At 52.6% G+C, this 26,531-nt stretch overlaps 1 protein-coding gene across 4 annotated transcripts in view; it reads left to right on the top strand.

Annotated features, from left to right (window-relative positions):
• The window catches only part of TRIM46 (tripartite motif containing 46), a 78,042-nt gene that overhangs the window by 42,354 nt on the left and 9,157 nt on the right, over positions 1-26,531 (top strand). For all 4 annotated transcript variants that reach the window (XM_069768924.1, XM_069768905.1, XM_069768915.1 and 1 more), the window contains exons 4-9: positions 12,840-12,983; positions 14,448-14,543; positions 15,228-15,481; positions 16,417-16,538; positions 17,109-17,408; positions 22,548-22,845. In XM_069768924.1, the coding sequence (XP_069625025.1) occupies positions 12,840-12,983; positions 14,448-14,543; positions 15,228-15,481; positions 16,417-16,538; positions 17,109-17,408; positions 22,548-22,845 (1,214 nt within the window). The remainder of the gene's footprint in view (positions 1-12,839; positions 12,984-14,447; positions 14,544-15,227; positions 15,482-16,416; positions 16,539-17,108; positions 17,409-22,547; positions 22,846-26,531) is intronic.

Raw genomic sequence — 26,531 nt, 5'->3', positions numbered from 1 at the left:
TGGCTGACTCTTACTGACTCGGAGACCCTGAGACTCTTACTGATGGGGAGACCCTGACTGACTTGGAGACCATAAGACTCTTACTGATGGGGAGACCCTGAGACTCTTACTGATGGGGAGACCCTGACTGACTGGGAGACCTTGAGAATCTTACTGACTCGGAGACCCTGAGACTCTTACTGATGGCTATGCCCTAGCTGAATCTTACTACCTCAGAGACCCTGAGACTCTTACTGATGGGGAGACCCTGACTGACTGGGAGACCATGAGACTCTTACTGATGGGGAGACCCTGAGACTCTTACTGGTGGGGAGACCCTGACTGACTGGGAGACCATGAGACTCTTACTGGTGGAGAGACCCTGAGACTCTTACTGATGGCTATGCCCTGGCTGACTCTTACTGACTCGGAGACCCTGAGACTCTTACTGATTTGGAGACCCTGACTGACTTGGAGACCATGAGACTCTTACTGATTGGGAGACCCTGAGACTCTTACTGATGGGGAGACCCTGACTGACTGGGAGACCATGAGACTCTTACTGGTGGGGAGACCCTGAGACTCTTACTGATGGCTATACCCTGGCTGACTCTTACTGACTCGGAGACCCTGAGACTCTTACTGATGGGGAGACCCTGACTGACTTGGAGACCATAAGACTCTTACTGATGGGGAGAACCTGAGACTCTTACTGATGGGGAGACCCTGGCTGACTCTTACTGACTGTGAGACCTTGAGACTCTTACTGATGAGTAGACCCTGGCTGACTCTTACTGACTGGGAGACCCTGATTCACTCTTACTGACTGGGAGACCCTGAGACTTTTACTGATGGGGAAACCCTGAGACTCTTACTGATTTGGAGACCCTGACTGACTGGGAGACCTTGAGAATCTTACTGATGAGGAGACCCTGAGACTCTTACTGATGGCTATACCCTGGATAACTCTTACTGACTCGGAGACCCAGAGACTCTCACTGATTGGGAGACCCTGACTGACTGGGAGACCCTGAGACACTTACTGATGGAGAGACCCTGGCTGACTCTTACTGACTCTGAGACCTTGAGACTCTTACTGATGAGTAGACCCTGGCTGACTCTTACTGACTGGGAGACCCTGATTCACTCTTACTAACTGGGAGACCCTGAGACTTTTACTGATGGGGAAACCCTGAGACTCTTACTGATGGGGAGACCCTGGCTGACTCTTACTGACTCGGAGACCCAGAGACTCTTACTGATGGGGAGACCTTGAGTAATGGGGAGACCCTGAGACTCTTACTGATGTGGAGACCCTGATTCACTCTTACTGACTTTGAGACCTGGAGAATCTTACTGATGAGGAGACCCTGAGACTCTTACTGATGGCTATACCCTGGCTGACTCTTACTGACTCGGAGACCCAGAGATTCTTACTGATGGGGAGACCTTGAGTAATGGGGAGACCCTGAGACTCTTACTGATGTGGAGACCCTGACTGACGGAGAGACCCTGACTGAAGTGGAGACCCTGAGACTCTTACTGATAGGTAGAACCTAGCTGACTTCTACTGACTGGGAGACCCTGATTCACTCTTACTGTCTGGGAGACCCTGAGACTTTTACTGATGGGAAGACCCAGAAACTCTTACCGATGAGAGAACCTGAGTAATGGGGAGACCCTGAGACTCTTACTGATGGTGAGACCCTGCCTGACGGGGAGACCTTGAGAATCTTACTGATGGGGAGACCCTGATTAATGGGGAGACCCTGAGACTTTCCTGATGGGGAGACTCTTACTGACAGGGAGACCCTGAGACTCTTACTGATGGGGAGACTCTGACAGGCAGACCCTGAGACACTTACTGATGGGGAGACCCTGACTGACTGGGAGACCATGAGACTCTTACTGGTGGAGAGACCCTGAGACTCTTACTGATGGCTATGCCCTGGCTGACTCTTACTGACTCGGAGACCCTGAGACTCTTACTGATTTGGAGACCCTGACTGACTTGGAGACCATGAGACTCTTACTGATGGGGAGACCCTGAGACTCTTACTGATGGGGAGACCCTGACTGACTGGGAGACCATGAGACTCTTACTGGTGGGGAGACCCTGAGACTCTTACTGATGGCTATACCCTGGCTGACTCTTACTGACTCGGAGACCCTGAGACTCTTACTGATGGGGAGACCCTGACTGACTTGGAGACCATAAGACTCTTACTGATGGGGAGACCCTGAGACTCTTACTGATGGGGAGACCCTGACTGACTGGGAGACCTTGAGAATCTTACTGACTCGGAGACCCTGAGACTCTTACTGATGGCTATGCCCTAGCTGAATCTTACTACCTCAGAGACCCTGAGACTCTTACTGATGGGGAGACCCTGACTGACGGAGAGACCCTGACTGAAGTGGAGACCCTGAGACTCTTACTGATAGGTAGAACCTAGCTGACTTCTACTGACTGGGAGACCCTGATTCACTCTTACTGTCTGGGAGACCCTGAGACTTTTACTGATGGGAAGACCCAGAAACTCTTACCGATGAGAGAACCTAAGTAATGGGGAGACCCTGAGACTCTTACTGATGGTGAGACCCTGCCTGACGGGGAGACCTTGAGAATCTTACTGATGGGGAGACCCTGATTAATGGGGAGACCCTGAGACTTTCCTGATGGGGAGACTCTTACTGACAGGGAGACCCTGAGACTCTTACTGATGGGGAGACTCTGACAGGCAGACCCTGAGACACTTACTGATGGGGAAACCCTGACTGACGGGGAGACCTTGAGACTCTTATTGATGGGTCAACCCTGACTAACGGGGAGACCCTGAGAATCGTACTGATGAAGACCATGGCTGACTCTTACCGACTGTGAGACTCTGAGACTCTTAGGCTAGGTTCACATTGCGTTAATGGGTTAACGCTAACGGACAGCGTTGCACGGCGAAAATGTCGCAATTAACGCTGTGCAACGGGTCCGTTAGCGCACCCATTGACAGCAATGTTATTTCTGCCTGTAGCGCATCGCTAGCGCGTGCCATTTTCCGTTCTTTTGTGACGGACCTCGAACACTGCTTGCAGTGTCCGAGGCGCGTCCGAGGTCCGTCCCTCGCTACCGCAGATCGGGGAATGCGGCCACAAAATAAACATTGCGTTAGAGCAATCCGCTAGTGCTATGCGCTTAACGGATTGCCCTAACGCAATGTGAACCTAGCCTTACTGATGGGGAGACCCTGACTGACCAGGAGACCTTGAGACTTTTACTTATGGGGAGACCCTGACTGATGAGGAGAACCTGAGACTTACTGATGGGGAGACCCTGGCTCCCTGTTACTGTATTATTTTTGCCCCAAAAGATGCCTTAGGGCTTATTTTCAGGGGATGTCTTATTTTATTTCAAGAACAACAATCCACATTTATTCCTAACAAAAAAGTCAAGGTTTATTCAAATATAATTGTGTCCTCATATTGCATTGCATCATCATAGCTCTCCAAACCCTGATTTCCATCATGAATTTCTTGTTGCCTTTAGAATCATTGACCCGAATTTCTCATGTCCAGTATTATCGCTTTCCTTAAATGAGCGCCTCTTGTCCATGTAGACTGCTTCTAGCACATTGGCCACACAACTGTCAGACATTTTCTTGCTTGTCTTCACCCAAGTCACAACCTCTTGCTGTCTAGTTTTCATAAAGTTGGACTGCTGATGACTGTCCATTCTATTTTCAGTGTAGTCAATAATTTCCAAGTGTAAATGGTCCTTGAAGGGCTTGTTTATTGCAATATGAGGATCTGGAGATGGGCAATCATCCCTGCGGGAATCATTATTTCATCTATTTTTCTCGCATGAAGGATGTCCCCAAAAGAAAGCAGGCACCCCCAAAAGAAAGCAGACACCCTCAAATGAAAGTAGGCACCCCCAAAAGAAAGCAGACACCCTCAAATGAAAGCAGGCACCACCAAAAGAACGACAGCACCCCTAAAAAAAAGCAGACATCTCAAAAGAAAGAAGGCACTCCCAAAAGAAAGCAGGGCCTCCGTCCTGTATAATATAGGAGAGATCTCCGTCCTGTGTAATATAGGAGAGGTCTCTGTCCAGTGTAATATAGGAGAGGTCTCTGTCCTGTGTAATATAGGAGAGGTCTCCATCCTGTGTAATAAAGGAATGGCCTCCATCCCATGTAATATAGGAGAGGTCTCCATCCCGTGTAATATAGGAGAGGTATCCGTCCTGTGTAATATAGGAGAGGCCTCTATTCCGTGTAATATAGGTGAGGCCTCCATCCTGTGTAATGTACCATGGGCCCCATGTAATGCTCCTCCATAGAGTATATAAATGGGCCCCATAGAATTCTCCTCCATACAATATATCATAAGCCCGATAGAATGCTCCTCCATACAGTATATCATGGGCCACAGAGAATGCTCCTCCATACAGTATGTCATAAGCCCCATAGAATACTCCTCCATACAGTATATCATGGGCCCCAGAGAATGTTCCTCCATACAGTATATCATGGGCCCCAGAGAATGTTCAATACATTATATCATGGGCCCCATAGAATGCTCTTCCATACAGTATGTCATAAGCCCCATAGAATGCTCCTCCATACAGTATATCATGGGCCCCAGAGAACGTTCCTCCATACAGTATATCATGGGCCCCAGAGAATGTTCAATACATTATATCATGGGCCCCATAGAATGCTCTTCCATACAGTATATTATGGGCCCCATAGAATGCTCCTCCATGCAGTATATCATGGGTCCCATAGAATGCTCCTCCATACCGTATAACATGGGCTCTACTGTATATAATACTCATCCATACAGTATATCATGGGCCCCATAAAATTCTCCTCCATACAGCATATAACAGGCCCCATATAATGCTCCTCCATACAGTAAATCATGGGCCCCATATAATGCTCCTCCATAAAGTATATAATGCGCTCCATATAATGCTCCTCCATGCAGTATATCATGGGCCCCTAGAATGCTCCTCCATACAGTATAGCATGGGCCCCATAGCATACTCCTCCATACAGTATATCATGGGCCCCATATAATGCTTCTTCATACAGTATATCATGGGCCCCATATAATACTCCTCCATACAGTATGTCATGGGCCCCATTGAATGCTCCTGCATACAGTATATCATGGGCTCCATATAATACTCCTCCATACAGTATATATTGGATGCAATAGAATGCTCCTCCATACAGTATATCGTGAGCCCAGTAGAATGCTCCTCTATACCATATGTCATGGGCCCCCTTAGAATGCTCCTCCATACAGTATATCATGGGCCCAGTAGAATGCTCCTCTATACCATATATCATGGGCCCCATAGAATGCTCCTGCAAACAGTATATCATGGGCCCCATAGAATACTCCTCCATACAGTATATCATGGGCCCCATAGAATACTCCTCCATGCAGTATATCATGGGCCCCATAGAATGCTCCTCCATACAGTATGTCATTGGCCCCATTGAATGCTCCTGCATACTGTATATCATGGGCCCAGTAGAATGCTCCTCTATACCATATATCATGGGCCCCATAGAATGCTTCTACATACAATATATCATGGGCCTTATAGAATGCTTCTCTATACAATATATCTTGGGCCGCATAGAATGCTCCTGCCTACTGTATATCATAGGCTCCATAGAATGCTCCTCCATACAGTATATCATGGGCCCCATAGAATACTCCTCCATACAGTATATCATGGCCCCCATAGAATGCTATTCCATTCAGTATATCAGGAGCCCCATAGAATGCTCCTGCATACAATATATCATGGGCCCCATGTAATATTCCTCCATACAGTATATCGTGGGCCCCATTGAATGCTCCTGCATACAGTTTTTCATGGGCCCCATATAATGCCCCTACATATAGTATATAATGGGCCCCATAGAATTCTCCTCCATACAGTATATTGTGAGCCCCATAGAATGCTCCTGCATACAGTATATCATGGCCCCCATATAATACTCCTCCATACAGTATGTCATGGTCACATAGAATGCTCCTCCCTGCCTTATATCATGGGCTCCTAGAAACCTCCTCCATACAGTATAGCATGGGCCCCATAGAATGCTCCTCCAAATGTTATGTAATGGGCCCCATAGAATGCTCCTCCATACAGTATATCATGGACCCCATAGAATGCTATTTCATTCAGTATATCAGGAGCCCCATAGAATGCTCCTCCATACAATATACGGTATATATATATATATCATGGGCCCCATAGAATGGTCCTCCATACATTATATAATGGGCCCCATAGAATACTCCTCCATACAGTATATCATGGGCCCAATAGAATGCTTCATCATGCATTTTGTAATGGGCCCCATATAATGCTACTCCTTACAGTATTTCATGGGCTCCATATAATACTCCTTCATACAGTATATCATGGGCCCCGTAGAATGCTCTCCCATACAGTACATCATGGGCCCTATATAATGCACTTCCATACAGTATATCATGAGCCCCATAGAATGCTTCTCCAAGCAGTATATATCATGGGCCCCATAGAATGCTCCTGCATACAGTATATCATGGGCCCCATAGAATGCTTCTGCATATAGTATATCATGGGCCCCATAGAATGCTCTCCCATACAGTATATCATGGGCCCCATAGAATGCTCTCCCATACAGTATATCATGGGCCCCATAGAATGCTCTCCCATACAGTATATCATGGGCCCCATAGAATGCTCTCCCATACAGTATATCATGGGCCTCACATAATGCTCCCCCATGCAGTATATCATAGGCCCCATAGAATGCTCCTCCATACAATATATTGTGGGCCACATAGTGCTCAGAACAGAGAGGCTGAGCACGCCATGACAGCATTGCGCCCTCTGCCCTGAAACATCTGTTGCAGAGTCAGAAGGCTGTGAAGACACTGCAGCTGCCTGGCATGAGGACAGGTGAGTATTTGAGGGGGAGTAGGTGCCCGGTGCCAGTGCTGGCAACGGACTCACCCGACTCACGGACCCAATAGGATGTGTTCCCCCCTTTTCCCATTCGCCCTGGGCACTAGAACTTACCTGTGTTCGCCGGTTGGTGCCGCTGGCCCTGATTGTAGTGGTGGGTCAGGTGTTCATGCGCATGCCCATGCACGTCTCTGTCTCCTGCTCTGTTAAATGGCCCGCGTCCCTAAATTTATTTTTTCTTCCTCCTCTCTGTGGTACCCACTGGGCATTTCGCAGCCCAGTACGGATCCCAGCGGTCCCCATATCTCCCAGTGCAGATCTTTGTGGTCCCAATTGCTCCCTGTGCAAATCCCTGTGGTCACCACTGCTCCCAGTACAGATCCTTGTTGTCCCCACTGCTCCCAGTACAGATCCTTGTTGTCCGAAGTGCTCCCAGTACAGATCCTTGTGGTCCCCACTTTTCCCAATACAGATCCCTTTGTTCCCCACTAGAGATGAGTGAGTGTGCAGCCTGAACACATGCAGGGATTGCCTGTTTGTTAGGGAATCTCCACATGTATTCAGGCTGTTTAGCAGCAGCAAATCATGCAGCTGCGGAGACACAAACATAATCTACGAGCACGCCCAAAATACTCGGAGAACACCCACGAATGCTTGGAAAACCTGAGTAACGAGCACACTCGCTCATCACTAGTCCCCACTACTCCTGGTACAGATCCTTGTGGTCCCTATTGCTCCCAGTACATATCCCTGTGGTCTACGCTCCTCCCAGTACAGATTCCTGTGGTCCCCACTGCTCCCAGTACAGATTCCTGTGTTCCCTACTGTTCCCAGTACAGATCCCTGTGACCCCCACTTCTCCCAGTACATATCCATGCGGTATAGTTTCCCCTAGTCTCAACTGTAGGAGACTCAGTATAAGGCTGTTACGTGGTACAGTGATGGGGTGACTCTGACTGGGAGACCCTTGCAACTCTTACTGACATGGAGATACTAACTGACGGGGGGACTATAAATGACTGGGAGACTTTGACTGGCGGGAAAACTGTGACTGATGGGGAGACTGTGACCGACAGGGAGACTGACTGATGGGGAGACTCTTACTGATGGAGAGACTGACTGACGGAGATACCCCAACTGACGGGGAGACTATGACTGACGATGAGACCCTGACTGACTGGAGACCCTGACTGACTGGAGACCCTGACTGACGGGGAGACCCTGACTGACGGTGAGACTATGACTGAGAGACTGTGACTGACGAGGAGAACCTGACTGACGGGTAGATCCTGACTGACGGGGATACACTTACTGACAGGGAGACTGTGACTGTGGAGGAGACTGTGACTGACGGGTAGAACCTGACTGACGGGTAGACCCTGACTGAGGTGGAGACCGTGACTGATGGGGAGACTGTGACTGACGGGGAGAACCGTGACTGACAGGGAGAACCGTGACTGACGAGGAGAACCGTGACTGACGGGGAGACTGTGTCTGATGGGGAGACTGTGACTGAGGGGAAGACTGTGACTGACGTGGATACACTTACTGACAGGGATACACTTACTGACGGGAAGACTGTGACTGACGAGGAGACTGTGACTGATGGGGAGACTGTGACTGACGGGTAGAACCTGACTGACAGGTAGAACTTGACTGATGGGGAGACCGTGACTGATGGGGAGACCGTGACTGACGGGGAGACCGTGACTGACGGGGAGACCATGATTGAAGGGAGACTGTGACTGACCGGGAGACTGTGACTGATGGGGGGGACTGTGACAGATAGAACCTGACTGATGGGGAGACCGTGACCGACCGGGAGACTGTGACTGACCAGGAGACTGTGAGTGATGGGGGGACTGTGACTGACCGATAGAACCTGACTGACGGGGAGAACAGTGACTGACGGGGAGACTGTGTCTGATGGGGAGACTGTGACTGACGGGGAGACCGTCACTGACGTGGATACACTTACTGACAGGGATACACTTACTGACGGGGAGACTGTGACTGATGAGGAGACTGTGACTGACGGGTAGAACCTGACTGGTGGGGAGACCGTGACTGACGGGGAGACCTTGACTGACAGGGAGACCGTGACTGATGAGGAGACTGTGACTGACGGGGAGACTGTGACTGACAGGGAGACTCTGACTGACGAGGACAACCGTGATTGACTGGGAGAACCGTGACTGATGGGGAGACCCTAACTGACAGTGAGACACTGACTGAAGATGAGACCCTGACTGACGATGAGACCCTGACTGACGGGAGACTCTTACTGACAGGAGACTCTTACTGATGGGGAGACTCTTACTGACGGGGAGACTGCAACTGACGAGGAGACCATGACTGATGAGGAGACCGTGACTGACAATGAGACCGTGACTCATGGGTAGAACCTGACTGATGGGTAGAACCTGACTGATTGGTAGAACTTGACTGATGGAGAGACCGTGACAGATGGGGAGACCGTGACTGATGGGGAGATCGTGACTGATGGGGAGACCGTGATTGACGGGAGACTGTGACTGACCGGAAGACTGTGACTGACTGTGACTGACGGGTAGAACCTGACTCATGGGGAGACCGTGACTGATGGGGAGACCGTGACTGACCGGGAGACTGTGACTGACGGGGAGAACCATGACTGATGGGGAGAACCGTAACTGATAGGGAGACTGTGACTGACGGGGAGACTGTGACTGAAGGGGAGACTCTTAGGGATGGGGGAACTCTTGGTGACGTGGAGACCCTGACTGACGGGGAGACCGTGACTGATGTGGATACACTTACTGACAGGGATACACTTACTGACGGGGAGACTGTGACTGATGAGGAGACTGTGACTGACGGGGAGACTATGACTGACTGGTAGAACCTGACTGATGGGGAGACCGTGACTGACGGGGAGACCATGACTGACAGGGAGACCGTGACTGACGAGGAGACTGTGACTGACGGGGAGACTGTGACTGACGGGGAGACTCTTAGTGATGGGGAAACTCTTAGTGATGTGGAGACCCTGACTGACAGGGAGACTGTGACTGATGGGGTGACTGTGACTGACGGGTAGAACCTGACTGACGGGTAGAACCTGACTGATGGGTAGAACCTGACTGATGGGATGACTGTGACTGATGGGGAGACCGTGACTGACAGGGAGACCGTGACTGGCGTGGATACACTTACTGATGGGGAGACTGTGACTGACGAGAAGACTGTGACTGATGGGAAGACCCTGACTGACGGGTGGACCCTGACTGACAGGTAGACCCTGACTGACGGGGAGACCCTGACTGACGGGTAGACCGGGACTGACGGGGAAACCCTGACTGACGGTGAGACCCTGACAGTGAGACACTGACTGAAGATGAGACTGTGACTGATGAGGTGACTGTGACTGACGGGTAGAACCTGACTTATGGGGAGACTGTGACTGATGGGGAGACCGTGACTGACAGGAGACTGTGACTGATGGGGAGACTGTGACTGACAGGGAGACTGTGACTGACGGGGAGACCGTGACTGACAGGAGACTGTGACTGATGGGGAGACCGTGACTGACAGGGAGACTGTGACTGACGGGGAGACTGTGACTAATGGGGAGACTGTGACTGACGTGGATACACTTACTGGTGGGGATACACTTACTGACGGGGATGCACTTACTGACAGGGAGACTGTGACTGACGAGGAGACTGTGACTGATGGGAAGAGCCTGACTGATGGGTAGACCCAGATTGATGGCTGGACCTTGAATGACAGGTAGACCCTGACTGACGGGGAGACCCTGACTGATGGGTACATAAGAAGAAGGGGGGCTGACAGCACTCACTTATTGGGGCGCCCGTTCCAAATCCAGGGAACCTTCCTGGATAATCCAAACAGTCAAATACAGGTCCTTCTCAAAAAATTAGCATTTAGTGTTAAATTTCATTATTTACCATAATGTAATGATTACAATTAAACTTTCATATATTATAGATTCATTATCCACCAACTGAAATTTGTCAGGTCTTTTATTGTTTAAATACTGATGATTTTGGCATACAACTCCTGATAACCCAAAAAACCTGTCTCAAAAAATTAGCATATCAAGAAAAGGTTCTCTAAACGACCTAATACCCTAATCTTCTGAATCAACTAATTAACTCTAAACACATGCAAAAGATACCTGAGGCTTTTATAAACTCCCTGCCTGGTTCATTACTCAAAACCCCCATCATGGGTAAGACTAGCGACCTGACAGATGTCAAGAAGGCCATCATTGACACCCTCAAGCAAGAGGGTAAGACCCAGAAAGAAATTTCTCAACAAATAGGCTGTTCCCAGAGTGCTGTATCAAGGCACCTCAATGGTAAGTCTGTTGGAAGGAAACAATGTGGCAGAAAACGCTGTACAACGAGAAGAGGAGACCGGACCCTGAGGAAGATTGTGGAGAAGGACCGATTCCAGACCTTGGGGAACCTGAGGAAGCAGTGGACTGAGTCTGGTGTGGAAACATCCAGAGCCACCGTGCACAGGCGTGTGCAGGAAATGGGCTACAGGTGCCGCATTCCCCAGGTAAAGCCACTTTTGAACCATAAACAGCGGCAGAGGCGCCTGACCTGGGCTACTGAGAAGCAGCACTGGACTGTTGCTAAGTGGTCCCAAGTACTTTTTTCTGATGAAAGCAAATTTTGCATGTCATTCGGAAATCAAGGTGCCAGAGTCTGGAGGAAGACTGGGGAGAAGGAAATGCCAAAATGCCTGAAGTCCAGTGTCAAGTACCCACTGTCAGTGATGGTGTGGGGTGCCATGTCAGCTGCTGGTGTTGGTCCACTGTGTTTCATCAAGGGCAGGGTCAATGCAGCTAGCTATCAGGAGATTTTGGAGCACTTCATGCTTCCATCGGCTGCTCACAGTGCCAAAACCACTGGTAAATGGTTTACTGACCATGGTATTACTGTGCTCAATTGGCCTGCCAACTCTCCTGACCTGAACCCCATAGAGAATCTGTGGGATATTGTGAAGAGAAAGTTGAGAGACGCAAGACCCAACACTCTGGATGAGCTTAAGGCCGCTATTGAAGCATCCTGGGCCTCCATAACATCTCAGCAGTGTCACAGGCTGATTGCCTCCATGCCACGCCGCATTGAAGCAGTCATTTCTGCCAAAGGATTCCCGACCAAGTATTGAGTGCATAACTGAACATTATTATTTGATGGTTTTTTTGTTTGTTATTAAAAAACACTTTTATTTGATTGGATGGGTGAAATATGCTAATTTTTTGAGACAGGTTTTTTGGATTATCAGGAGTTGTATGCCAAAATCATCAGTATTTAAACAATAAAAGACCTGACAAATTTCAGTTGGTGGATAATGAATCTATAATATATGAAAGTTTAATTGTAATCATTACATTATGGTAAATAATGAAATTTAACACTATATGCTAATTTTTTGAGAAGGACCTGTAGTAGAACAGCGCTCCATTACTACACCTGGATGGAGAGCTAATTCTTCTAGCATTTGCCTGGCTGACGGGTACACCGTGACTGACGGGGAAACCCTGACTGACGGTGAGACACTGACTGAAGATGAGACCCTGACTGACGATGAGACCCTGACTGACGGGAGACTCTTACTGATGGGGAGATTCCTACTGACGAGGAGACCGTGACTGACGAGGAGACCGTGTTTGACGAGGAGACCGTGACTGACGAGGAGACCGTGACTGACGAGGAGACCGTGATTGACAAGGAGACCCTGACTGACTGGGACGCCCAGTGACCCTGACTAACGGGGGGGGGGGGGTGTCTCTGACTGATGGAGGGGCCCTGTGACCCTGACTGATGACCCACGAGGAGACCCTGATTTGTTCCTTTCTTTATAGGGTCTGATGTGTCCGGACCACAAGGAGGAGGTGATGCTTTACTGTAAGACGTGTCAGCGGTTGGTGTGTCAGATCTGCCGGGTGCGGCGGACGCACAGCGGGCACAAGATCACTCCCATCATCAGTGCCTACCAGGCTTTGAAGGTGAGGGGACCACGTGTAGTGTGAATGTAATCTTGGAGTGTCACTGGTGTTAGAGGTCTGCGCTTGTCAGGTGGTGGTGCTCTCTGACCGCAGAGCATTCCAGTTAGTACTGTGATATACAGATGACCAGCAGAGGGAGACACAGCCCATACATAGATAAACACAGAGCAGATAAGTCTACACACCCCTGAAAAATCCCACCTTTTTGACATGTAAATAATCTTATCAAGAAGAATTATTTCTGAACCTTTTCCACCTTTATCTTCTCCCAGATTCATTTAGCAACAAACTGTTTTTTTTCCACCAGAAAAAAATGTCATTGAGCATAATCTGGTTGCATAAATCTGCACTCCCTGACATACTTTGTTGCAGTCCCCTGTGACTTTCCGGCAGTGCTCAGTCTTTTTTGGTTGTAGTCTATCAGCTCGGCACATCTAGAATTGTCGATCTTTGCCAGTTCCTCTTTGCAGCAGCTCCACATCTGTCAGATTGCAGGAACATCAGCTGTACAGCACCCTCTTCAGTTCACCACAGATTGTCCCTCAGATTCAGGCCTGGGCTCAGCCCTTCCATCTTCTCCTGGTGAAGCCGTTCTTTTGGGGATTTGGGGGTCTCCTGGTGTTGCTGAATATCAGCTTTGCAAAAAAGATCACTGTCTCATCACAGACAGAACACGTTTTCTGCTTCTGGCCGACGTGATGGAGGTTCTGGTAGAACATCGTAGGCCTGGAGGTTTTTTTTTGTAAGAACACACACAGGCTGGAGATAAGAAGAATACCGGAGATTATGGTTAGATGCAGAACACAACCAGGACTGCCCAGAAATTCCTGCAGCTGCTTTAATATTGCAGTCAGCCTCTTGCAGCCTCCTGCAGCCTCCGGTACTGATGTTCTTCTAAACTTCTGAGGGACGTCCAAATCTCGGTAATGTCACTGTTGTGCCGAATTTCAACCCCTTCTTGATGATGTTTTCAGTGTCCATGGTCGATCTAATGCCTGGGAAATGTTTTTGTCCCCTTCTCCTGACTGACAACTTTCCACAGTGAGATCTTTTGCTGTGTTGTCAACTGTTTACAGAAAATGTCAGGCAGGAAAATCCTCCTAGAGCAGCAACACTTTCTCTGGGGTTAATCAGAATGGCTGTAAATGACGGCGGCCGAGCACTGACCACTATGCAACATGAGGGGAAATGTGATCAGCTGATTCTGAACACAACCGAAATAATAGGAGTGTGCTCACACACTTATGCAACCACATTATTGTAGTTTATTTTTATGTTCCCCTCAAAATGATTTCAATTTGTCGCTCACTGTATTATAGTGATAAAGGTGATGGTTAAAAATAGAAGTTCTGCAATGTTTCTTCTTGTAGGATAATTTACAAGATAAAGACCTGGCATTGCATAGGGGTGTGTAGACTTTCTTATATAGAAGTGCTGTGTGTGTATAATCTATATGTGTTGCAGGATAAACTGGGTAAGACGCTGGCGTACATCTTGGGCAGTCAGCACATTGTGCAGGGACAGATCAGTGAGCTGGAGGACAGCATGAAGCAGACGGAGGTGAGAGGACCCAGTTCACAACCCTCCTGACTGGTCATACCATAGCCCCGCCCCTTCTAACTATAACTCTGTCCCTTCTAACCATAGCCCCACCCCTTGTAGCCATAATCCTGCCCCCTTCTAACCATAGCCCCACCCCTTCTAGCCATAACCCTGCCCCTTCTAACCATAGCCCCACCCCTTCTAGCCATAATCCTGCCCCTTCTAACCATAGCCCCACCCCTTCTAGCCATAATCCTGCCCCTTCTAACCATAGCCCCACCCCTTCTAACCATAGCCCCACCCCTTCTAGCCATAATCCTGCCCCTTCTAACCATAGCCCCACCCCTTCTAGCCATAATCCTGCCCCTTCTAACCATAGCCCCACCCCTTCTAGCCATAATCCTGCCCCTTCTAACCATAGCCCCACCCCTTCTAGCCATAATCCTGCCCCTTCTAACCATAGCCCCACCCCTTCTAGCCATAATCCTGCCCCTTCTAACCATAGCCCCACCCCTTCTAGCCATAATCCTGCCCCTTCTAACCATAGCCCCACTCCTAACCATAACCCTGCCCATCACCTCTAACATGGCTCCTATCTCCTGCCTGCTCATTTGCCTTCCTACCAGATTTTTCTTGCCTTGGGCTCCACCCTTTCATCACACACTGATTCTGCCCACTCATGACCCAGAATCCTCTTCACAGTTGCATGGAGCCAAAGCTCAGGAGGAAGTGGTGCAGCTGGTCGGCGCTCTTCGCTCTGCCCTGGATGAGAAGCAGGCAGCGCTGACGCGGGACATCACAGAGCGACAACGGGAGCGGCGCTGCCTTCTGGAGGCCCAGGTGTGGGAGCGCCAGTCCCTACTGGAAAACTCCGGCCTGGTGAGCTATGCCCACGAGGTGATGAAGGAGACCGAGCAGCCCTGTTTTGTCCTGGCAGCCAAGCAGCTGCATGAGCGGTATGTACCTCGGGGGCGGGGCAGAGTGATTACAAAGTGGGGGGTGTAGTGCAGGGCTTCTCAGGAGCAGGGCAGAGTAACTACCAAGGGGGTGGGTGTAGTGCAAGGCATCTGGGGGTGGGGCAGAGTGATTACTGAAGGGATGGGTGTAGTGCAAGGCATCTGAGGGTGGGGCAGAGTGATTACCGAGGTGGTGGACGTAGTGCAAGGCATCTGAGGGTGGGGTAGAGTGATTACCGAGGTGGTGGACGTAGTGCAAGGCATCTGAGGGTGGGGCAGAGTGATTACCGAGGTGGTGGACGTAGTGTAAGGCATCTGAGGGTGGGGCAGAGTGATTACCGAGGTGGTGGACGTAGTGTAAGGCATCTGAGGGTGGGGTAGAGTGATTACCGAGGTGGTGGACGTAGTGCAAGGCATCTGAGGGTGGGGTAGAGTGATTACCGAGGTGGTGGACGTAGTGCAAGGCATCTGAGGGTGGGGCAGAGTTATTACCGAGGTGGTGGACGTAGTGTAAGGCATCTGAGGGTGGGGTAGAGTGATTACCGAGGTGGTGGACGTAGTGCAAGGCATCTGAGGGTGGGGCAGAGTGATTACCGAGGTGGTGGACGTAGTGCAAGGCATCTGAGGGTGGGGTAGAGTGATTACCGAGGTGGTGGACGTAGTGCAAGGCATCTGAGGGTGGGGTAGAGTGATTACCGAGGTGGTGGACGTAGTGTAAGGCATCTGAGGGTGGGGTAGAGTGATTACCGAGGTGGAGGACGTAGTGCAAGGCATTTGAGGGTGGGGTAGAGTGATTACCGAGGTGGTGGACGTAGTGTAAGGCATCTGAGGGGCGGGGTAGAGTGATTACTGAGGGGGTTGGCACAGTGCAGGACACCTCTGTGGTGGGTGTTGCAGGCAGAGGACATGTCAGTAACCATCTCATTCCTCGCCAGGATCGCCCGAGCTCTAGAATCCGTCCAGAGTTTCCGCCCTGCAGCCTGTGCCCCTTTGCCACCCATCAAACTGGACGTGAGCCGCGAGTTGAAGCTGCTGACAGAGCTGAACTTCGTTAGAGGTAAACGCCACATATGCCGTGACGTCTGCTGGGTCAGCCTCCTCCATGATAACCCCCTGTCTCCACAGGATAATCCTGAGCAGCGCCCGGGGTCACCCAGGCAGGGTCATCTCTGCCGCATGTGCTGGATGTTAACGCTTTGTCATTCACTTCCATTCATTTGAAGGTGTCACCGCGCGGAACCTCCATGTCTGTTCTCCCTGGTGATAGTGGGGAGCTGGCGACTTCCCGGAGGGCCCCCGCCCGCCCATCCGTGGCCCTCCTCACACCCACATGTCCCTCTCTCTGTTTGTAGGGCTCTCAGGGTGATGTCCAGTCCAGGAGATAGCAGAGGCAAGTGACCACCACAATCTCCTGCCCTCACCTCCCCCTTACTGCTGCCAGTCTCCGTCCTGTGCGGGGATAACTCCCATCCTCTTCCTTCATCCTTCCATCCTCCTGCTCGATCTCTGGTCTACAGTTTCGGGGGTCTTTCTTCCCTCTCTTAGCATGGAATGCTCCCTGCGTCCCTCCTGTCGTTCCTCCTGACTCTGCCCTCTATCTCACTCAATGTCGCTGCTTCTCTTGCAGCTCCACATGCGCCGGTCATTGACACGCAGCGGACATACGCCTACGACCAGATCTACCTGAGCTGGCGACTCCCACAGGACTCTGCCCCCGCCTGGCATTACACCATAGAGTATCGGAAGATTGACCCGAAACACAAGACCCTAAAGCTGTGGCAGAGACGGGAGGAGGTGTGGAGCCTCAGCACTGTGTTGGAGAGCCCAGATATCGCCAGCGTGTACGTGCTGCGGGTGCGTGGCTACAACAAGGCGGGATATGGGGAATACAGCGAGGACATCTATCTGCACACCCCCCCTGCGCCAGGTACGTGTCCACCGGGGAGGCTCGTCGCTTCTGGAGCTGTGCAAGGGAGTGGCAGCCATTGCTTTTTATGTGTTAGTGATTCACAGTTGATGATCCGCTGTAATGATGACGTCTGCCATAAATTCACATGTAATCACTGCTAGGCTAGTAAAGTCCTAGCCAATCAGAGTTAGTGTACAGGCCCACAGAGCGCGCCTCGTCTGGTGTGCGACCCCAGAGAGCGCGCTTCTTCCTGTGTGCAGCCCCAGGGAGCATGCCTCGTCCAGTGTGCAGCCCCGAGGGTCTGGTGTGCGACCCCAGAGAGCGAGCCTTGGCCAGTGTTTGGCCCCAGGGAGCACGCCTCGTCCAGCGTGTGGCCCCGAGAGTCTAGTGTGCGACCCCAGGGAGTGTGCGCCTCGCCTCGTCTCGTCCCGGGACAGACAATAGCACACAGTTCCTCAACGTTCAGACTCTCTGTGCTTGGGGGTTCCCTCAGCCTTTTAGCACCGATCTGAGGGCATCAGCCCCATGCGATGATCTGCCACATGCTGAGCGACCTGCTCTTCGTTACTGACTGCTCCTGCAGCTCCAATTCTTACTAACGCTGTCACTGCTGCTGTTCTGTTACTGATCTGGCCAGCTGGCCCTGGATGGCTGGGCTTCCCTCTTAACATTACATGGTCACTGTGCGGTTCTGGGCATTAAGCCCGTCAGGACTATCTGGGCATTCAGGCTCTCCTGAGCTGTTCAGCTCCCAAGCTCCTCTGACTCTCGACCAGGAAACCCTCCAATCTTATTCTACAGTAGCCCCCCATATTAACTATGTACAGGGTACTGGCTGCTAAACCATAAGGTGCTCCCTCTAGTGACCCTGTTAGATAACTACGCTTTCCCTAGCCAGACAATATACAAAAAAAAATATATATATATATATATATATATATATATATATATATATATATATATATATATTGTGTAAGAGAATTAGAGCAATACACATAAAATATGCAATACAACAGTAAGAACTTGTATTACAATAAAACATGACGGTATGAGTGTGTGGGGGGGAACAGCACTGCCTTTGGACCCCCTTACATTCCCCCTTCCTTTAATTATGGTCGTCCCTGACCATATAGTGCTTCAAACTTTAATATGTACAGATAATACTCCGTGCAGGGAGACCAACATCCAAACGAGGTAGGTGTAGTAGTTCAACGTGAGCCAAGTCCATTTGAAATGAATGTCCACCTCCTTTAAATCGACTGAATGGCACATAGTCCTCCAGGTGACACCCGCAGTATGAAAATCAACGTATTTTACAAGCATATGACCTTTTCTATAAAGCCAACTATTTTTTTCTTCTTATGGGAGGTGTCCCCCTTCCTTTGAACTGAGTACTGCCCTTAGGCCGGGATCACAGATACGCGAGATACGGCCGAGTCTCGCAGGTGAAAACCCAGCTCTGGCGCCGGCACTCCAGAGCGGAGCGTGCAGCCGCACAGCAATACATGGAGCTGCGTATTTGTGATCCCGGCCTTAAATGTTAGGTGCACTGCCTGTCCCTGGTACAGTCTGTTGCTGCAGTTACACGTAGTCCCAGGGGAGTATTCCTGCTTTCCAATAGAAGGGGCGCAACATAAACAAGCACAAATTTAACGTTGACTTCTGGCCATCCGGCCACATCACACCCGGCTCTGGGGGTGCTTCAGGGATTCTCTGTCCGCCAGGACGCGTAACAGTCCTGTAATTACTCTGGTGCAACGAGCACAACGTCCTTTCATCCAGCACATAGTCATAGTTCAACGGCACGTGTCCCGTGCCACTCCACCACAACTGTTCCATGCCCGCATAGGGGCTGTAAAGGACTCTGCGGCTGCAGAGTCCGTAGGCTGCCAGGTTGCAGCAGCGGCAGTACTGGAGGTGGAGAGATGAAGCACGGGGTACCAACCGTTCAAGCCTCGGGCCCGCGTACAGATCTGGGTCATCATCCTCAGTACACAGTGTCACTGCCACAGCAAAATAGCCCCTGGGGCACTCCTCTTTGAAGAAGGGGACCCAGTCCCCTTCTATTGGGGGTCTCCCAAACTTGATAGAGGCGACATTGACATAAACCTTATCGTTAGTCCCTGCCTCTCGTATGAAGCTGTATCCTTCAATGTTGGTGTGGACCAACTGCCCGCGAGAGCGGTGCCTGGCCATAGCGCCTGTAACGGGGAACGGGGTCTACCAAGCTGGGGTACCTCTTTCAGTACCACCCCGTTTTTCAGGAGGTCCACTCTGCTTTGGCTGGAGTCTGAAAGAAGGATGCTGGCTGGAATTGCTTGGTTACGTGGGCGCATATAAAAGATCACTGCTTCTCCACGTATTTCCAGTCTGACAACACTTTACTCAGAGGACACAGAATATATCACACAGATACAGAGGGCAGGCCAATAGAAAAGTGGCAGGCCAGACATACATTACAATAGCCGCAGGTGGCCGGAGCCTGGCTGCCGATATTTACTGTGGGAATTAAAAAGGTGGGGGGGCGGACAAAAGGGGAATATCGTGTCCCCTCTGCCCAGGGGCGCAGCCTGTGGGCTGATGCATTAGGGACATGCATCTCACATGGAACCTATTATACATATATAAAACAGCACAACATATTCTGGGTGCTGAGTGGTTCCGTGACACGTACCAGCGCCTTCTCCGTGTTGGTGCAGCTGGGCCTAGATTTCCTTCTCCTGCTGTTTCTTTTCTGCAGTAATGCCTGTAATCCAAGTGGACTGACCGGGAGATGGGAAAGGGCCCTCCACGGTCTTGTGGAAATGGGAAGTGCCCAGGGCTGAGCATGTGTCAGACGTGGGCCTGGTCTCCCGCTTCCCATGGCTGCGGGACGGATCAAGAGATTCGTGCCCCGAAACAGGAAGTTGAGGGATAGTCTGGCCTGGCGGAGTAGAAGGCCACTGTGAGGACCAACCTTCTGGGGTCAAGGGCCAAGGTGCACTCACCGCTGTTTTCCTTAGTGGTCCGGCCGCGCCCATCCCGCGATTGGGGGATTCTTCCATGGATGCCGCTGTGCACTCTGGCGTCCGATGATGAAGTCCCGACTGGACCATCACTTCCGGCGCGTGTTCCTCCGGGGCGGTCGATGTTTCCGGTCCATCGGCCTCTAGTTCCCAATGATGTTGTTCTGGGTCCCGGCAAAGAAGTATCATCTCCTGGCAAGGAAGCTCAGTCTCCCGGCGACACTCCGTCTCTGGTAGTCGGTGGCTTTGCTCTTGGGGAAGCTGTGGAAAGCGGTCAGTCCAAAACTCATCCGACACTCCCCTCTCTCATCCGGGTCGGGTCCTCTCATCTTCCTGCCGCCATTTTAACTCCACGCTGCCTACTCCCCCCGCAGTGACGAGCGCAGGAGTGGTGCATCACTGCCAGTGATGTGCCTCATAATGGCACCGCGCAGCAGCACGCAGGTTTTTCTTGCGGGCCCCACCCATTCCAGGGTGGAGTCAATTCTGGCCACTCCACCCATTTCCTAGTAGCATGTGTAAGAGGACGAGGCCTTCTCCTCCTGAGGTGCACCCTCCATTGGTGGGACAGATTTTCCCACCATACCTGCGCTGTTACGCTCACGAAGGAGGCTATCGAGGTTGTTGTTTTCCTTTTTGGTGCCAACCTCCGCCATCTTTTCTATCACCATGTCAGTCACTTTCGAGGTTTGAGACCAGTCCAGTATATCAGTCACATTAAGTATTTCAGTAACATCCGCAATATCTTCACCTTTACTCTTTCTGGTCACATCATCTTCCACGGCATTCCCACATGGCACGGTTTCGGGATCCTGCCGCACTATGCCAAGTGTGAGGGGCAGAGGCAATGCCATAGTCATGGCAGTGAGCATATGGTCTCCCTTCACATACATATAGTGTCCCCACTGCAGCAAACCTTCCACTTCACCTACTGTACCATCAAGGTCCCATCGGGCTGGCTGAAGTTCTACTGCTGCTGTTGTTCCATTTAAAGACACTGAGTCCGTTTCAAACTTCAAAGGCAAAACTTTACTTTCATGTTTTCGCAGCACATTCTTTTCCATAACAACATCAACAACAGATATCACATTACACGCTTCTTCCTCTTTCCCTGTACTCTTCTTGTCACACAGCAAGTTCCTGGGATGGACCGTATCATACGGTTCCTCAGCGTCCTCCCTGTTCAGACTTTCTGTGCTTGGGGTTCCCTCAACCGTTTAGCTCCGATCCCAGGGCATTAGCCCATGTGATGATCTGCCACATGCTGAGCGACCTGTCTTTCATTACTGCTGTAACTGCTCCTGCAGCTCCAGTTCTTACTAACGCTGTCACGGCTGCTGTTCTGCTGCTGATCTGTCCAGCTGGCCCTAGATGGCTGGGCTTCCCCCTTAATGTTATGTGGTCACTGTGCGGTCCCAGGCATTAAGCCTGTCGAGACTATCTGGGCACTCAGGCCCTACTGAGCTGTTCAGCTCCCAGGCTCCTCTGATGCTCAACCAGGAAACACTGCTATCTAATTCCACAGTGGCTCCTCCTATATTAACTATGTACAGGGTACTGGCTGCTAAACTATAAGGTGCTGCCTCTAGTGAACCTGTTAGATATGGTTACGCTTTCCATAGCCAGACAACATACAAATATATATACACTGTGCAAGAGCATTAGAACAATATACATAAAATACGCAATACAACAGTAAAAGACCTTCAATTACAATAAAACATGACGGTACGAGTGGGGGGGAAATAGTACTGGCTTTGGACCCCCTGACACCTCATCCAGTATGTGGATCCAGATAGCGTAGCTCATCCGGTGTGCAGCACCAGAGAGCGTGTGTCATCCAGTGTGCAGTCTCAGGGAGCACGTCTCATCCAGTATGCGGACCCTGGGAGCGTGCCTCATCCAATATGCAGCCCCAGGTAGTGTGCTACATCCAGGGTGTAGCCCTAGAGAGCGTGTCTCATCCAGCATGCAGTCCCAGGGAGCGTGTTATGTCCAGTGTGTGGCCCCAGGGAGCGCGGCTCGTCTGATGTGCATCCACAAGGAGCACGCCTCATCCAGTTTGCGGCCTCAGGAACTGCCTTGTCCCATGTACGAATCCACGTCTCGTCATCATCCCATGGTCTCATGGATTGTCATTTTCTCTCTCTAGTGCTGAACTTCTTCCTGGACAGCAGCTGTGGATTTCCGCGTGATCGGCTGGTGGTCAGTAAGGATCGCAGGGCAGTGCGCAGTGTACCAGGGGTGCCCATGCTATTTGCTGCAGAGCGATTAATGACAAGCTGCCACGTGTCCATGGAGCTGGTTCTGGGAGATGTGGCTGTCACACAGGGGAGATATTACTGGGAGTGTTCTGTGGACCCCAGCTCTTACGTGGTCAAAGTGGGTGTGGGACAAGAGAGCAAACTGCAGGAGCTATTCCAGATGCCCCAGGATGTGGTCAGTCCTAGGTGAGACAGGTCTGGGGGAAGGGAACCCTGCTTTGTGTCCTACCTGTGGTGGGACCTATCATTGTGCATCCTGTGCTGCTGTGGCGAGGGTTGTCTGTTTGCGTCCTGTGCTGCTGTGGTGAGGGCTGTCTGTGGCCGTCCTGTGCTGCTGTGGTGAGGGCTGTCTGTGGCCGCCCTGTGCTGCTGTGGTGAGGGCTGTCTGTGGCCGTCCTGTGCTGCTGTGGTGAGGGCTGTCTGTGGCCGTCCTGTGCTGCTGTGGTGAGGGCTGTCTGTGGGTGTCCTGTGCTGCCGCAGTGAGGGCTGTCTGTGGCCGTCCTGTGCTGCTGCGGTGAGGGCTGTCTGTGGGTGTCCTGTGCTGTTATGGTGGTGGCTGTTTGTGGGTGTCCTGTGTTGCTGTGGTGGGGGCTGTTTTTGGGTGTCCTGTGCTGGAGAGGTGGGGGCTGTCTGTGTGTGTGTCCTGTTTTGCTGCGGTGGGGGCTTTCTGTGGGCATCCTGTGCTGCTGCGGTGAGGGCTGTCTGTGGGTGTCCTGTGCTGCAGCGGTGGGGGCTGTCTGTGGGTGTCCTGTGCTGCAGCGGTGGGGGCTGTCTGTGGGCGTCCTGTGCTGTGGCAGTGGGGGCTGTCTGTGGGCGTCCTGTGCTGTGGCGGTGGGGGCTTTCTGTGGGCATCCTGTGCTGCTGCGGTGAGGGCTGTCTGTGGGTGTCCTGTGCTGCAGCGGTGGGGGCTGTCTGTGGGTGTCCTGTGCTGCAGCGGTGGGGGCTGTCTGTGGCCGCCCTGTGCTACTGTGGTGAGGGCTGTCTGTGGGTGTCCTGTGCTGCCGCAGTGAGGGCTGTCTGTGGCCGTCCTGTGCTGCTGCGGTGAGGGCTGTCTGTGGGTGTCCTGTGCTGTTATGGTGGTGGCTGTTTGTGGGTGTCCTGTGTTGCTGTGGTGGGGGCTGTTTTTGGGTGTCCTGTGCTGGAGAGGTGGGGGCTGTCTGTGTGTGTGTCCTGTTTTGCTGCGGTGGGGGCTTTCTGTGGGCATCCTGTGCTGCTGCGGTGAGGGCTGTCTGTGGGTGTCCTGTGCTGCAGCGGTGGGGGCTGTCTGTGGGTGCCCTGTGCTGCAGCGGTGGGGGCTGTCTGTGGGCGTCCTGTGCTGTGGCAGTGGGGGCTGTCAGTGGGCGTCCTGTGCTGTGGTGGTGGGGGCTGTTCGTGGGTGTCCTGTGCTGTGGAGGTGGGGGCTGTCTGTGTGTGTCTTGTTTTGCTGCAGTGAGGGCTGTCTGTGGGCATCCTATGCTGGAGAGCTGGGGGCTGTCTGTGTGTGTGTCCTGTTTTGCTGTGGTGGGGGCTTTCTGTGGGCATCCTGTGCTGCTGCGGTGAGGGCTGTCTGTGGGCGTCCTGTGCTGTGGCAGTGGGGGCTGTCTGTGGGCGTCCTGTGCTGTGGTGGTGGAGGCTGTCTGTGTGCGTCCTGTTTTGCTGCGGTGAGGGCTGTCTGTGGGCGTCCTGTGGTGCAGCAGTGGGGGCTGTCTGGGCGTCCTGTGTTGTGGCGGTGGGGGCTGTCTGTGGGCGTCCTGGGCTGCAGCGGTGGGGGCTGTCGGTGGACATCCTGTGCTGTGCTGGTGGGGCTGTTTGTGGGTGTCCTGTGCTGTGGAGGTGGGGGCTGTCTGTGTGCGTCCTGTTTTGCTGCAGTGAGGGCTGTCTGTGGGTATCCTGTGGTGCAGCAGTGGGGGTTGTCTGGGCGTCCTGTGTTGTGGCGGTGGGGGCTGTCTGTGGGCGTCCTGTGCTGTGGTGGTGGGGGCGGTTTGTGGGTGTCCTGTGCTGTGGAGGTGGGGGCTGTCTGTGTGCATCCTGTTTTGCTGCAGTGAGGGCTGTCTGTGGGCGTCCTGTGCTGTGTCAGTGGGGGCTGTCTGTGGGTGTCCTGTGCTGTGGCAGTGGGGGCTGTCTGTGGGCGTCCTGTGCTGTGGTGGTGGAGGCTGTCTGTGGGTATCCTGTGCTGTGGTGGTGGGGGCTGTTTGTGGGTTTCCTGTGCTGTGGAGGTGTGGGCTGTCTGTGGGCGTCCTGGGCTGCAGCGGTGGGGGCTGTCTGTGGACATCCTGTGCTGTGCTGGTGGGGCTGTTTGTGGGTGTCCTGTGCTGTGGAGGTGGGGGCTGTCTGTGTGTGTCCTGTTTTGCTGCGGTGAGGGCTGTCTGTGGGCATCCTGTGGTGCAGCAGTGGGGGTTGTCTGGGCGTCCTGTGTTGTGGCGGTGGGGGCTGTCTGTGGGCGTCCTGTGCTGTGGTGGTGGGGGCGGTTTGTGGGTGTCCTGTGCTGTGGAGGTGGGGGCTGTCTGTGTGCGTCCTGTTTTGCTGCGGTGGGGGCTTTCTGTGGGCATCCTGTGCTGGAGAGGTGGGGGCTGTCTGTGTGTGTGTCCTGTTTTGCTGCGGTGGGGGCTTTCTGTGGGCATCCTGTGCTGCTGCGGTGAGGGCTGTCTGTGGGCGTCCTGTGCTGCAGCGGTGGGGGTTGTCTGTGGGCGTCCTGTGCTGTGGCAGTGGGGGCTGTCTGTGGGTGTCCTGTGCTGTGGCAGTGGGGGCTGTCTGTGGGCGTCCTGTGCTGCAGCAGTGGGGGCTGTCTGTGGGCATCCTGTGCTGTGCTGGTGGGGCTGTTTGTGGGTGTCCTGTGCTGTGGAGGTGGGGGCTGTCTGTGTGCATCCTGTTTTGCTGCGGTGAGGGCTGTCTGTGGGCGTCCTGTGCTGTGTCAGTGGGGGCTGTCTGTGGGTGTCCTGTGCTGTGGCAGTGGGGGCTGTCTGTGGGCGTCCTGTGCTGCAGCGGTGGGGGCTGTCTGTGGGCGTCCTCTGCTGTGGTGGTGGGGGCTGTTCGTGGGTGTCCTGTGCTGTGGAGGTGGGGGCTGTCTGTGTGTGTCTTGTTTTGCTGCAGTGAGGGCTGTCTGTGGGCATCCTATGCTGGAGAGCTGGGGGCTGTCTGTGTGTGTGTCCTGTTTTGCTGTGGTGGGGGCTTTCTGTGGGCATCCTGTGCTGCTGCGGTGAGGGCTGTCTGTGGGCGTCCTGTGCTGCAGCGGTGGGGGCTGTCTGTGGGCGTCCTGTGCTGTGGCAGTGGGGGCTGTCTGTGGGCGTCCTGTGCTGTGGTGGTGGAGGCTGTCTGTGGGTATCCTGTGCTGTGGTGGTGGGGGCTGTTTGTGGGTTTCCTGTGCTGTGGAGGTGTGGGCTGTCTGTGGGCGTCCTGGGCTGCAGCGGTGGGGGCTGTCTGTGGACATCCTGTGCTGTGCTGGTGGGGCTGTTTGTGGGTGTCCTGTGCTGTGGAGGTGGGGGCTGTCTGTGTGTGTCCCGTTTTGCTGCGGTGAGGGCTGTCTGTGGGCATCCTGTGGTGCAGCAGTGGGGGTTGTCTGGGCGTCCTGTGTTGTGGCGGTGGGGGCTGTCTGTGGGCGTCCTGTGCTGTGGTGGTGGGGGCGGTTTGTGGGTGTCCTGTGCTGTGGAGGTGGGGGCTGTCTGTGTGCGTCCTGTTTTGCTGCGGTGGGGGCTTTCTGTGGGCATCCTGTGCTGGATAGGTGGGGGCTGTCTGTGTGTGTGTCCTGTTTTGCTGTGGTGGGGGCTTTCTGTGGGCATCCTGTGCTGCTGCGGTGAGGGCTGTCTGTGGGCGTCCTGTGCTGTGGCAGTGGGGGCTGTCTGTGGGTATCCTGTGCTGTGGTGGTGGGGGCTGTTTGTGGGTTTCCTTTGCTGTGG

The sequence above is a fragment of the Ranitomeya imitator genome, chromosome 1, assembly GCF_032444005.1.
Source record: "Ranitomeya imitator isolate aRanImi1 chromosome 1, aRanImi1.pri, whole genome shotgun sequence".
NCBI lineage: Eukaryota > Metazoa > Chordata > Amphibia > Anura > Dendrobatidae > Ranitomeya > Ranitomeya imitator.
The sequence above is the reverse complement of the archived record's forward strand: the minus strand, read 5'-3'. Positions and strand labels throughout refer to the sequence as shown.